At 40.0% G+C, this 12361-nt stretch overlaps 1 protein-coding gene across 3 annotated transcripts in view; it reads left to right on the top strand.

Moving 5' to 3' along the window:
• The window catches only part of LOC137373663 (synaptotagmin-16-like), a 74024-nt gene extending 62140 nt beyond the window's left edge, over positions 1-11884 (top strand). For all 3 annotated transcript variants that reach the window (XM_068038777.1, XM_068038776.1, XM_068038778.1), the window contains one exon: positions 3740-11884. In XM_068038777.1, coding sequence (XP_067894878.1) covers positions 3740-4053 — 314 coding nt within the window. In that variant the 3' untranslated portion in view covers positions 4054-11884. The remainder of the gene's footprint in view (positions 1-3739) is intronic.
• Positions 11885-12361: the final 477 nt, after the last annotated feature.

The following is a 12361-nucleotide window of genomic DNA, read 5'->3' as shown; positions in this document are numbered from 1 at the left end:
ACGATGGAATACAAAATCAGGTGGTGGGTGCAGTGTTTTTTTATATAACAGACAGGTGATCAGTGCTGCCAGATTAACACCCAGATTATGGAAACAAAGATCCACTGTATTATTTAAATTGATTGGAGCAAAACATATTCAAGGTCACATTGACCCCTTGTGCTTCATTCCAGTGATGTCAACGGAGCACCTCAGTTGCATCTCAGCGTTCTAAAATAGTTCAGCGCAAATATTCTGGGCTCACAATTCCGCCTGTACCCCAGTATACTCTCAAGATAGTAGCGATCAGATTGTGGCTGTTTCCGGGAGATTCCTACTTAGCCTTTAAGAGGAAAACTCTTCATAATCAAGACACATAATGGCATGGCATGGAGCCAGGGGCAGAGACTCCTTTCAATGAGAGTTCCCGCTTCGCAGGCTCCTGTAAGCTTTGGATATCAGTGGAGACCATTACACTGAGTGAATGAAAGCGCACCAGCCTTCAGAAAGGTGAATGTGGGCCACACTGGATTCCCTCAAGGAACTAGATTTGTGAAAACAATGATTACAGGCTGAGGGAGTTAAGGGGACCATGGCTTGGGTTGGAGCCCAGGCAAACCCCTGCCTTCCTTTAATGGAAGGATGACTGATAGTGTTTCTGATTGGCATAGGTAGCCAGTTGTGGAGATGTGCTTGAAGTGGTGCTCGTGCACACTGGTCCCATGTAAATGAGGTTCCCTCCCACTAATCCTGTAAACTGTGGTGGGGTCAGACCTGGAGAGCAGCATTGAGCATGTTCTCAGCATAACTACTGGGATCACAATCCAAGGGATTTAGGGGGCCTCTATAGTTAACATTAAGCTGATTGTGAGGAGACATTTTATAAGTGGTTGATTCAGTGCCATGCCTTTAGGAACGGGAAGATAAAGTTCCAATATGCCTAAAGTGAAAGTGATGTTGAATTTTGATATTGAGCACCTTTTATCCTCACATGACATCAAAAAGACACCTTCAATTTAAAATGCCAGTAATTTGATGCCTGTAACAGCTTATTGCAGTATTTTCAGAACAGGGCTTTATATTTTCAAGGAATGTGGTGACATTGGACTCCAGGGTTTCTGCAGTCACTAAGAGACGATCTCAAGTTACCATAATGTATAATATCTCTTAATGCAGTGAAGGCCCACCCACCATACCTGTTCTTGGGTGCAACAAATTGGATAGAAAGAAGCCTTTGTTTCACCTGCCACCTGTCAAGAGCACAGTTAGGAGGAGAAGATGAAATTATGGGCCCAATTCCGGGTTCTGTGCTGCACAGCAGGTGGGGTCTGGCACTGAACCCATGCAAATTCTTGTTTTACTAGTTCATTCTTGGGTTATGGATTTCACTAGGAACACCAGCGTTTATTGCCTGTCCCTAATTGTCCCTGGGAAGGTGGTGATGAGCCACCATCTTAAACTGGTCCAAATGTGGTGAAGGTGCTCCCACAATGCTGCTAGAAAGGGAGTTGTGGGATTTTGATCCAACAACAATGAAGGAACTGTGATATATTTCCAAGTCAGAATGGCGTGTGGCTTGGAGGGGATCTTGCAGCTGGTCATGTTCCCTTGCGTCTGCTGCCCTTGTCCTTCTATCTGGTAGAGGTCGCGGGTTTGGAAGGTGTTGTTGAAGGAGGCTTGGTGAGTTGCTGCAGTGGATCTTGTATGTGGTACACGCTGCTGCCATGTTGTGCTGGTGGTGGAGGGAGTGAATATTTAAAGTGGTGAATGGGGTGCCAATCAAGCGGGCTGCTTTGTCCTGGATGGTGTTGAGCTTCTTGAGTGATGTTGAAGCTGCACTCATCCAGGGAAATGGAGAGTATTCCATCATACTCCTGACTTGTGCCTTGTAGATGGTGGACAGGCTTTGGGGAGTCAGCAGATGAGTTACTCGCTGCAGAATTCTCAGCCTCTGACCTGCTCTTATATGGCTAGTCCAGTTAAGTTTCTAGTTAATGGTAACCCCTAGGATGTTGTGGTGGGTGATTCAGTGATGGTAATGCTGTTGAATGTCAAGGGGAGATGGTTAGATTCTCTTTTGTCATTGCCTGGCACTTAAGTGATTTTAATAAGACAGAAAAAAGTAGCATTTTCAAGTTGTGATTCCTGTACCAAGCCCATTTCAAAACACTTCTTTGCTGATTATCAAGAGTAGACTCGACCATTTTGTTGTGTATAGATTGGATAGAATAATAATTCAAAGTTAAATATTCCTGTATGACCGATCCAGTTGTGTCCATCTATTCTGTGAAGAGATTTTCCACATCCTGGAAATCCTGATGACCTATTTTGTAGGGTATAAAATGCTAATCCTCTTGGATTGGGAAGGGACAGCAGGGGTCATTTCGAAAATCTGATAACGAATTGGTCAGTTTGAAACCCCTGAGAACCTTCTCCCCAAGTAACTGTTCAGATTATTTTACTGTCCACACTCGTAAGAAATTCAAGGAAAGTAAACTATTACATAGAGAATTCCCTTAATTCCTAGCACTGTGACCTTTTCATTATTTTGCCTACACAAGGAGTTGGGTGGATATTGTAAATATTTATTTATTTTCTGATTTTTTTTTTCCCCCTTCATATTAAGCTTAAAACTAAGTCTCCCACTTTTGAAAACTGAATGAAATCTTTTAGAAGCATAGGGTAAATCCACCAGATAAAAGAAAACAGACACAAAGTGCTGTTCATTTGCTGGCATGTTACCTAGATCTCAAAGCAAGGATAGACACACTGGAACATTTTGGGAGTTGGAAGTCACCCAGGAGGGTAATCTAAGATACAAGAACTGAAATCATCTAGAGGAAGAACATTAGAAAAGACCCATAGGCAGGATGTCTGTTAAGCTTGAAAACCTCATTGTTAAACAGAACACTACCTGAAAATGTTGTTTATAATAATGGTACTGTGTCCGTATGTGCTCTGTCTCATTGGGGTTGATTAATTTTCTTTTTCATATCTCTTTGTCCGCAAATAGTTTCCACAGTTCGAGGGTAATTTTCATTATCCACTGGCTGCCTGTTCATCCAGTGAAGCAGGTCACTCAGCTTTTCTACACTGGGTGGGTGAACCTTTGCACCAGATTACTGCCCAGGTGGTGAAGATGAACATTCAGCCCCCCTACAACTATTATTGACTCTTTTGTGTGTATTGCTGAAGCCTCATTTTGACAATATGTAGGTGGCTCTTGCATTTTCTAACATTAATGTGAGACACCTTTTATAATCCTGTTTGCAAATAAATGACCAGGTGATTTTTAGTCCTTTGATTTTAGTCCTTTAATCTGAATTAATCAAAATTAGGAGCTGAATATGGCGTCAATTCAAGCTCTTATCCCTCGGGGGCTGGGTCCTGCCTACGTTGAGGCTGTCAGTCATGAACATAATATTCCATCAACAGAAAACATCCAAGCTTAATATGTACATCAACTTGTTGGAACAACTTAACAGCACTAATGAATGTTGTGTGGAACAAAGAAGCAGTTTCTTCAGTTGGCATGAAGCATTTATTAGATGCAATTAAGCTATGCAATATTGCCATACAAAGGTGTTATTAGTTCTTTAAATTCCTTTGTCTGTTGTTTCACAAGTTGTTAGCCCATTTATTTTAGATTTTTACAATATGTTATTGCAAGTGGCCTTGAAAAATTGTGCTGCTCCTATCTCTTAATTTGGTGCAATTTCAGTTTAAACTAATTTCTTTTTCTTTTGTTGAAATTCTACAGACACATATGCAAAACTCTCTCTCCTTAACTCAGTTGGACAGGAGATGTCTCGGTGCAAAACGTCCATCAGGCGTGGTCAGCCCAACCCTGTTTACAAGGAGACTTTCATCTTTCAGATCGCTCTTTTCCAGTTGTCTGAAGTCACATTAATGATCTCAATATACACCCGTCGTAGTATGAAGCGTAAGGAAATGATTGGATGGATCTCCATGGGTCAAAACAGTAGCGGTGATGAGGAGCAAAATCACTGGCTGGAGATGAAAGAATCCAAGAACTATCAAGTCTGCAGATGGCATACATTACTGGAATCTTAAACACAATACAGCTCAATAAAGGACAGCTTGTGTGGCCTTTTATTTGGACATTTCTGAATATTTTGACCTGTGCAACAGACATCTATTGTACTGCAATATTCAGACTCTTTGCTAAAATCTTAAGATAGTCAAATTGTTCAAGAATTTGCTTTGTAAAATGAACAGAAGATTGCTTATCCAGCATGAGAAATTCTTACAGGGATTTAAAAGCTATTTACATTAGTTAAGTGCCTGTGGAGGAGCATTATTGTGTCACTGTGATATAACATTAACAATGATAACATCAGTATTTCAATTGAGCACGTAGTACAAAAGAATTACTGTTGCTATAGATATAAGTGCACGTCACATCCTTGCAGGTGAATCTTGTAATCCTTCAAACCCACTTCAACTGGTCAATATTTAGTGCCACACCATGCATGCAAAAATGATTTGGCTTTTTAAACATTTTCTTCCTACAAAAGAGCTTCCTTTGATGAACAGTCTTCAGTCTAGAATTTATTGACAACTACAGCTACTAAATAATACTATTTTTAAAAAGTCTCATCAATAATATAATAAACAAAACAAACAGCACCATTCAAAAAAATCAGTAAATAAAATGGCCTGATAGAAATGTGTCATCCAGCATATCTCGAGTCAGCCTTGAAGTGGGTTTGAAGGATTACAAGATTCACCTGCAAGGATGAGTACATCATTACCTGTCACCTAGAGCAGCTTTCTACAAATTGTATGTTATTTGCAGTTGTCTCTGCCAGTAAATATTAGATTTTTTTACGCCTTTGGTGATTCAACTTCCAGAACCAGATGAACACTGTTGTGCTTGGCATCATGATTCAATTGAAAGCAAAATATGGCTCTTACTAGGGATGAATACCTAGAAGAAGAGTAGCCAAGTAAGTCCATGGGATACTTCACATTTTCTGAGCATGTACAACTTCAACTTATAAAATTACCCCTCTACATTGCACTTTTCCTCAAACTATCTGGATAGGACGAATTGGTTTGTACAAATGAAGAAGCCAGCTATAAAAGTGTTTAAACCTAGTAGAGGAACACAATCCATTCGGGAAAGTTTAGTGATTTGGCTGCATACACCTTGGCTAAACACAAGTCTGCTAAGTATGTCCTGAAAATGAAATGTCTTGAGAATGGCTTAACCTTGCACTCATGGATTTTTTCAAACAATAATATTTGGTAAATTAATGGGCAAATACTGTCACAAAAGTAGAGGGCTGAATTTTGCCAGCCCATTGCAGACAGGCTGGGAGGCAGGAGGGCTGGTAATATGGCGGGGGAAGGCATCAAGAGGGGAGCCCAATGTCTTCCTGCTGCCATGTCATATTGCCAGTGAAGGAAACCTTGGTGGCGCGGCTGCTCATTGGGCGGCCAATTGAACCATTTAAGTAGCCAATTAAAGGCCACTTCCCACCCCCACGGGCATTTTACCAGCAGGTTCCGTGGGGTGGGGGGCTATCCCACCTTGATGGGCATTCCATTGTCCCGGAGGGAATCCCGGCAGCAATGGCTATCCCTGTGGGTGTAGAACTGCCAGTGCACCATGACCTCACCACCCACTCCCTAGCCAATCGCAGGGGCCTGTCTGCCTGGCCCTGGCTTGTCCCAACTAAACTAACCACACTTCAGGGGCACCTTGCCATTTAGGCTCCCTGTCCCTGTGCTGCACCCTCAGCAATGGCCGCCTGTAGCGGTGGCGCTGTTGAGGCTGCCGAGCTGCTGGCCCTCTGATTCGGCTGGCAGTTCTTGGGGCGGGTAGCCATCCTCAATTAGACAGTGGCCCCAGCAGTGGCCTGTTAATTTGTCTCCACCAGCAAAATGCTGCCCCAGGGTTCCATTGCCCACCGAAGCCTCCTGCTTTCGTCCCTGGCAGCGGAACTTCCAGGTAAATTGAAAAATGCAGCCCAAAGTTTCTCAGAGTTTGTAGAATGTTGCAGCATGGAAACAAACCATTTAAACCATCAGTTGTGCTGGCAGTGTTTTTATCCACAGGAAGCACTCGTCCAAACATTCTCTTGCTCACTCCCCATATTTTTAATCTTTTTTTCAAGCAACTATCTAATTCCTTTTTTAAAAAAAAATTATGAACTTCGCTTGGAAGTTTTTGGAGGAAAGTTCAAAATGCTCCACTGCATTTATGGCAGTCGATCGGTAGAATGTCTGTGAAAATTCACCACCCATATATTTTCATTTCTGTTTTCCTCCATTTTCTTTCTCCCCCAAAACCCACCTCATTTTCCAAGTCTCTTGGTCATAAAAGTGTTTGTGAGAGAGCTTTCTGATCTACCAATTCTTCTTACTGGTTGCTCCCATGATGCCTGCATACTCTGTGACCCAATGCCAAAAACAAATTGTGCTTCTGCCTTGCAGTGGCAGTTGTGGCTCAGTTGATCGCTCTCTTGCCTCTAGATCAGAAGGTTATGAGGTTATGGGCTCATGCACCGCTCCAGGACTTGAGCACAAAAATCAAGGCTGACAGTCCAGTGCAGTACTAAGGGCGTGCTGCACTTTCAGAGGTGCTGTTTTTTGGATGAGACATTAAATCAAGGCCTGCTCAGGTGGATGTAAATGATCCCAAGGCACTATTTTGGGGAAGAGCAAGTGAGCTATCCCCAGTGTCCTGGCTAATGTTTATCCCTCAATCAACATCACAAAAACTGATTATCTGGCCATTATCACATTGCTGTTTTTGGAAGCTTGCTATGAGCAAATTTGCATTACAAGAATGCACTTCAAACACTTCTAAAGTACTTAATTAGCTGTAAAGCACTTTGAGACGCTCTGTGATCATGAAATGTACCATGTAAAAGTAAGTCTCTGTGGGCTATGTTACTTGCTTTATTTTCTGTTACCAGGTGGGACCGTTTCTTGGCCTAGGACTGAGCAGCAGAGCCGAGTAGTCTGGGAGTATCAGAATCGGTTGAAAGGAACTAATTAGCTAAAAATCGATAGTGACAGGGTGCTGTGACATTGCTTGCAGAAGGAAATGGTAGAAGTATAAAGTGAATGGATACTGATGAAGTGCTTTTGATTGGTGAGCCATTTGGCATAATTACATAGTGAATATAATTTGATTTCCCTTGCCTCAAAATTTACAGGGGGTTAGGGGGGTGAAGAAGATTGATGAGAAAAAAAAACACTTATTTTAAATAGTATAAACAAAAATAGTCTTCTACTTAGCTATTCTAGGAAAATAAATAGGATGGGGGAAAAATGTCCCTAGCATTCAAACATTGTGTTTTAAGATATTCATCTCCAGTGGAGCAATATTACTTTCAAGCTGTTTAGCCAGAATCTTATTTTGAGAAATTGCATAAAACATTTTACTAAACTAAATTAAAATTTATTAGAAGTATTGTTTTATATTTACAATTCATATGCATGTGGCATGTGTGCGAGAGAGATCGAGAGTAATACCGTGCCATTAGCACATTGACCAGTACTTTGTATAAACTCTGTGATGCAAGTGCACCTCCCTCCATCAGCCATGCTTATGATTTCCTAGTTACCCTATCATACTCCCATTGTGCACCAACATTGTAAGATGCTAAATGGAAATATGACATCCTTTTAAAAAGAAAAGCCAGCTCTGGTATAAACAGCATGCATGATTTTATTATGATTTGTGACTCTGCCTCATTTGCACTCGTCAGCAAAGCCATTGGGTCGCATGATGATGTAAAAATTCTATACCAGCAATCTCCTGATATCTACCTTATGGTAATATTTCATTGCAGAGGTGCTTATTTTTCCTAGGATCAATAATTAATAATTCTGAATTATTAAATTGCTCTGCTTTGCTCTACTAGATTTAAGTGTGTGAAAGTGACAACAGAGAAGGTTATTCTGCGTCTTAAATGACATTCTTATGTAGACTGGAAATCCATACACAGAGCAGACTCTCCTAAATATTGAAGGCAGGGTAATGTCTTGCATTAAAAGACAATGCACTCAAACCAGCTTTAAGTCAAAAGGTAATATATGGAGAACCTACAGATGACCCAGAAATTCAGATTTGAACTATCTAATTGATTAAGCTATTTCATAGAATGATAGTCCTAGTACATGATCCACAAAAAATTAGTATGCAGGTACAGCAAGTGATTAGGAAGGCAACTGAATGTTGTTGTTTATTGAAAAGGGAATGGGATATAAAAGTAGGGATGTTTTGCTACAGTTGTACAGGACGTTGGTGAGACCACATATGGAGTACTGCACACAGTTTTTAGTCTCCTTAAAGGATATAATTGCATTAGAAGCAGTTCAGAGAAGGTTCATTCAACTGATTCCTGGGATGAGGGGTTTATCTAATGAGGAAAGGTTCGACAGGTTGGGCCTGTATCCATTGGAGTTTAGAAGAATGAGAGGTGATCTTATTGAAACATATGAGATCCTGAGGGGACTTGACAGGGTGGATGTTGAAAGGATGGTTCCCCTATGGGAAAGACTAGAACTAGGAGACACAGTTTAAAAATTAGGGGTCTCGCATTTAAGGCAGAGATAAGGAGAAATTTTTTCTCTGAGGGTTGTTCGTCTGTGGAATTCTCTTCCCCAGGTGGCAGTGGAGGCAGGGTCATTGAATATTTTCAAGGCTGAGTTAGATAGATTCTTGATTGACAAGGGAGTCGTAGGTTATAGCAGGTAGACAGGAAAGTAGAGTTGAAGCCAGAATCAGATCAGCCATGGTCTTATCAAATGGTGAAGCAGGTTCAAAGGGCCGAATGCCCTACTCCTGCTCCTAATTCCTACGTTCGTATGTATATACAACACAGAAGTAGATCATTCAGTCTATTGTGCTTGGGCCACCTCTTTGGAAGAGCTATCCAATTAGGATCACTACCCTGCCCTTTCCCCATAGCCCTGCAATTTTTCCTTCTTTTATTTCCTTCTGAAAGTTGCTATTGAATTCTGTTTTCACTACCCTTTCAGGCAATGAATTCCAGATCATCGTAACTCACTGCATAAGTTTTCCCTCATCCTGCTTCTGGGTTCTTTTGCCAGTTACCTTAAATCGGTGTCCTCTGGTTGCTGACTGTTCTGCCACTGGAAACAGTTTCTCATTTTTTAGTCTATCAAAATGCTTCATAATTTTGTACACCTCAATTAAATCTCCCCTTAACCTTTTCTCTTGGGGGAATAACCCCAGCTTCTTTATTCTCTCCATGTACCTGAAGTCCTGCATCCCTGATACCATTCTAGCAAATCTCCTCTGGACCCTCTTTAAGTTGTTTAAAGGGAGACTGTTGATAATTTTTGGGAGGGAATTTGTTCTCTTTGTGTTCCATGTTATGTATGGCATTTTCAAATTGTGTGTTTTAAAACATTATTGTGCATTAAAATTTAAAATTATTGTCACAGTTGGCTGCTCTGCTTCAGATGGAATAATCTTTCCTCCTCCCACCTGTTATGCTTTTTAGTTCCCCAGTGCCAGGCACCATCTTAATGAAGACAACCTGTACTCTGGTCTCTGCTGATTCTGCTTGGAAACAAGAGTGTGAAACAGTGTGGACTGACTCATACTTTTAAATCATTTTTTGTGCTCATCAAATTAAAGGATGTTAGTACTGGGGGAGATGGCACATTTTCTATTTCAGATATCCATTGCTTGTACATATCAAGTACTCCCAACTAGGTTGGTGATAGCAGATCAATCCTCCTTCCACTCTGCCCCACCAAAGTGCATCACGCCCCCAACCCTTTCCACTGCATTTGTCTTTCATTTCCTATGCCAACTCTCCTTGGCCCTGTTTAAGGGACATTACCTATTAATTAGGGGCAATTTTGTGCCAGAGGGCCAGGAACTGGATTGAGACTGACCAAAAGCATCACATAGGATGTTTTACAGACAGGAGAAGAGACTTTCAACCCACCTGTTTAGGATGTATTTCAACATAGGTCCAAGTTTTCTCCCACAGAGCCAAAGACTTGCAGGTTGATAGGTAAATTGGCCTTTATAAATTGCCCCTAGTATAGGTAGGTGGTAGGGGAATATAGGGACAGGTGGGGACGTAGTAAGACTATGGGATTAGTGTAGGATTAGCATAAATGGGTGGTTGATGGTCGGCACAGACTCAGTGGGCCGAAGGACCTGTTTCAGTGCTGTATCGCTAAATAAAAATAAAATAAAAAAAGAATTTAAAGGCCACTGTGCCACCAAGTTACTACTCCATGACCCCCTTCGGTTATGTTATGCTTGTTTTTCCCTCCTTTGCTGTAGGGAAACACTTTATGACCTAATCATAAAGCCAGATCAACCGGTCACTGCTGCAGATTGTCCATCCATGAACCAGTATGCCACTTTATAGTTACGGTTGTACATCTTTAATAAATTGATTACACATACAGTATGCTTGATTAACTGACAACATTTGTTGAAGTGAAGCTCCCCTGTGTTGTGGGAATTATAGGTATTGCAATCGAGCAGTAAGGGAAAAGAAGTGCAGCTGAGATTCAATTAAGTGGTCAAGCCATTTGCCTTTCACGTGAAAGCATTAACCGTTAACAATTTTCAGAACTCCATAAATAGGTTTTGATTTATTTCATTATTTCATGATATGGAGCAATGCAAATTCAAGATAAGATATATCTGCATTTTAATACAGTTCACTTTGAGATTCTTTGGCAGCGCACCCGTTATCATCAATATATCTTTGCAATCATTAATAAATATCTCCTATATGTTGTGCTATATGAATGGTTTGTATTTATAGTCCATTCCACATCATGCTGCTTGTTGTTAGTACAGATTTAATGAGCAAGCTATTATTCAAACCAGAGCTAGCACTTACAAAGTTTTTTCTATTCAAATTATTATTGTGCTTCAGAACATCTTTTTTGTGTATTATTAGGATTAAATATAAAAATAATGAATGCCTTATTGTATGTTGTAAATTGAGTAGGGCCTGATGATATTCATTACTTTCTGTTATGAGTCTTATTCGTGATCATATCCAGTGGTTTTGTCAACTGCCTTTTCATACAGGAGAAAAACTGTACAGCCTCAAATCACACAAGAATCAGTGAGTCACCTTGGCCATTTTGATGAGTTAATTTATTGGATAGTTGCACTGCTTGACCATTTACTCAGGCAATGATTAATGAACATATTGTCCATAGTGCTTTCCAAATGAAGGAAAGTCAACTGGTGCAATAGGTAACCACTGTGGTGTGCTGAATTCTAGAAGATTAAGTTTATTACAATTTACTTTAATTAAACAGGCCGATAAATGTATTATGCACTGCTGTCTCACAGCAAAGCTATGATTCAGATCAGACATGTGTTCTGACACAGTGAAACTGAAATCAGTGGAATGAAAATTAGGTGGGTTCCATAAAAGGTTTTTGATCTGCCCTGCTAAATGATTGCCAAGGAAGTGTTCTTTTTATTTTAAAATTCTATTGTTCTGAATTTTCCTAAAATCAATAGAATTTTATAATGTGTTGCCACTGTAGTGAGAACATGGGAGCAATATTTTCACTTCAGTGAGGATATTGTTGATTTGTGCAATGTGAACATGCTAGTGTCAGTCACATATAATGTAACAATGGACTTGTCAACTCTGATTTCTTGGTTAATTCAACATGTTCTGTTCTCTGCAAAGAGACTAAATGCCTTTTAAAATTCTTTTTCTGGAATATGAAACAAGTCAATAGGTCAAACATACTTCTGATCAATTTTTCCCATTTTAATGAACAAGAACACATAGTACTTGTCATAGGTATGTGTAGTTAATGGTCTTAAAACAGGATTTTGATGCACTGTGCATGCATATTAATCTTTATGCATGACCTGGTTCGTAAAATATCCATATTGCATGCATCTTTTAAATAAAATGTATTTACTTTTATATATTACAATAAAAGATATTACTTTTATTGCACTTACGGTGTCAATCCTTTAAGAGTATAAATTCAATGATATTTTGCAGAAATTGAATGAACAAAGAAGACAGCTCTTGAAGGTTCTATTACACAATAACACTGCCTGACAGTAACATTTTGTACCTCCTATTACCCTGTGACATACCATGTCTATACAGTAGTTTGTTGTCCCTCTCCTACTCTGTGCCTGCATTAACACATGCCTCTTATTACCCCATGGCACACTGTTTCTGTACAGTAATGAGTTGTAGCAACAAATAGGTACAGTTAATGTTTTAGAATAATTCATCTTTGTTGTTTGGCTTTGGAATATGATACCAAAAGTGGTAAAATCCAGAAGTTCTAATTACAAAATTATATCCAAGGTACTGCATTGATATTAATGACTTAACCTCAAATAAGCTGTCAA

Source organism: Heterodontus francisci, chromosome 9, assembly GCF_036365525.1.
Source record: "Heterodontus francisci isolate sHetFra1 chromosome 9, sHetFra1.hap1, whole genome shotgun sequence".
NCBI classification, from domain to species: domain Eukaryota; kingdom Metazoa; phylum Chordata; class Chondrichthyes; order Heterodontiformes; family Heterodontidae; genus Heterodontus; species Heterodontus francisci.
Note: the sequence above shows the minus strand (reverse complement) of the source record. Positions and strands in the feature narration are given on the sequence as shown.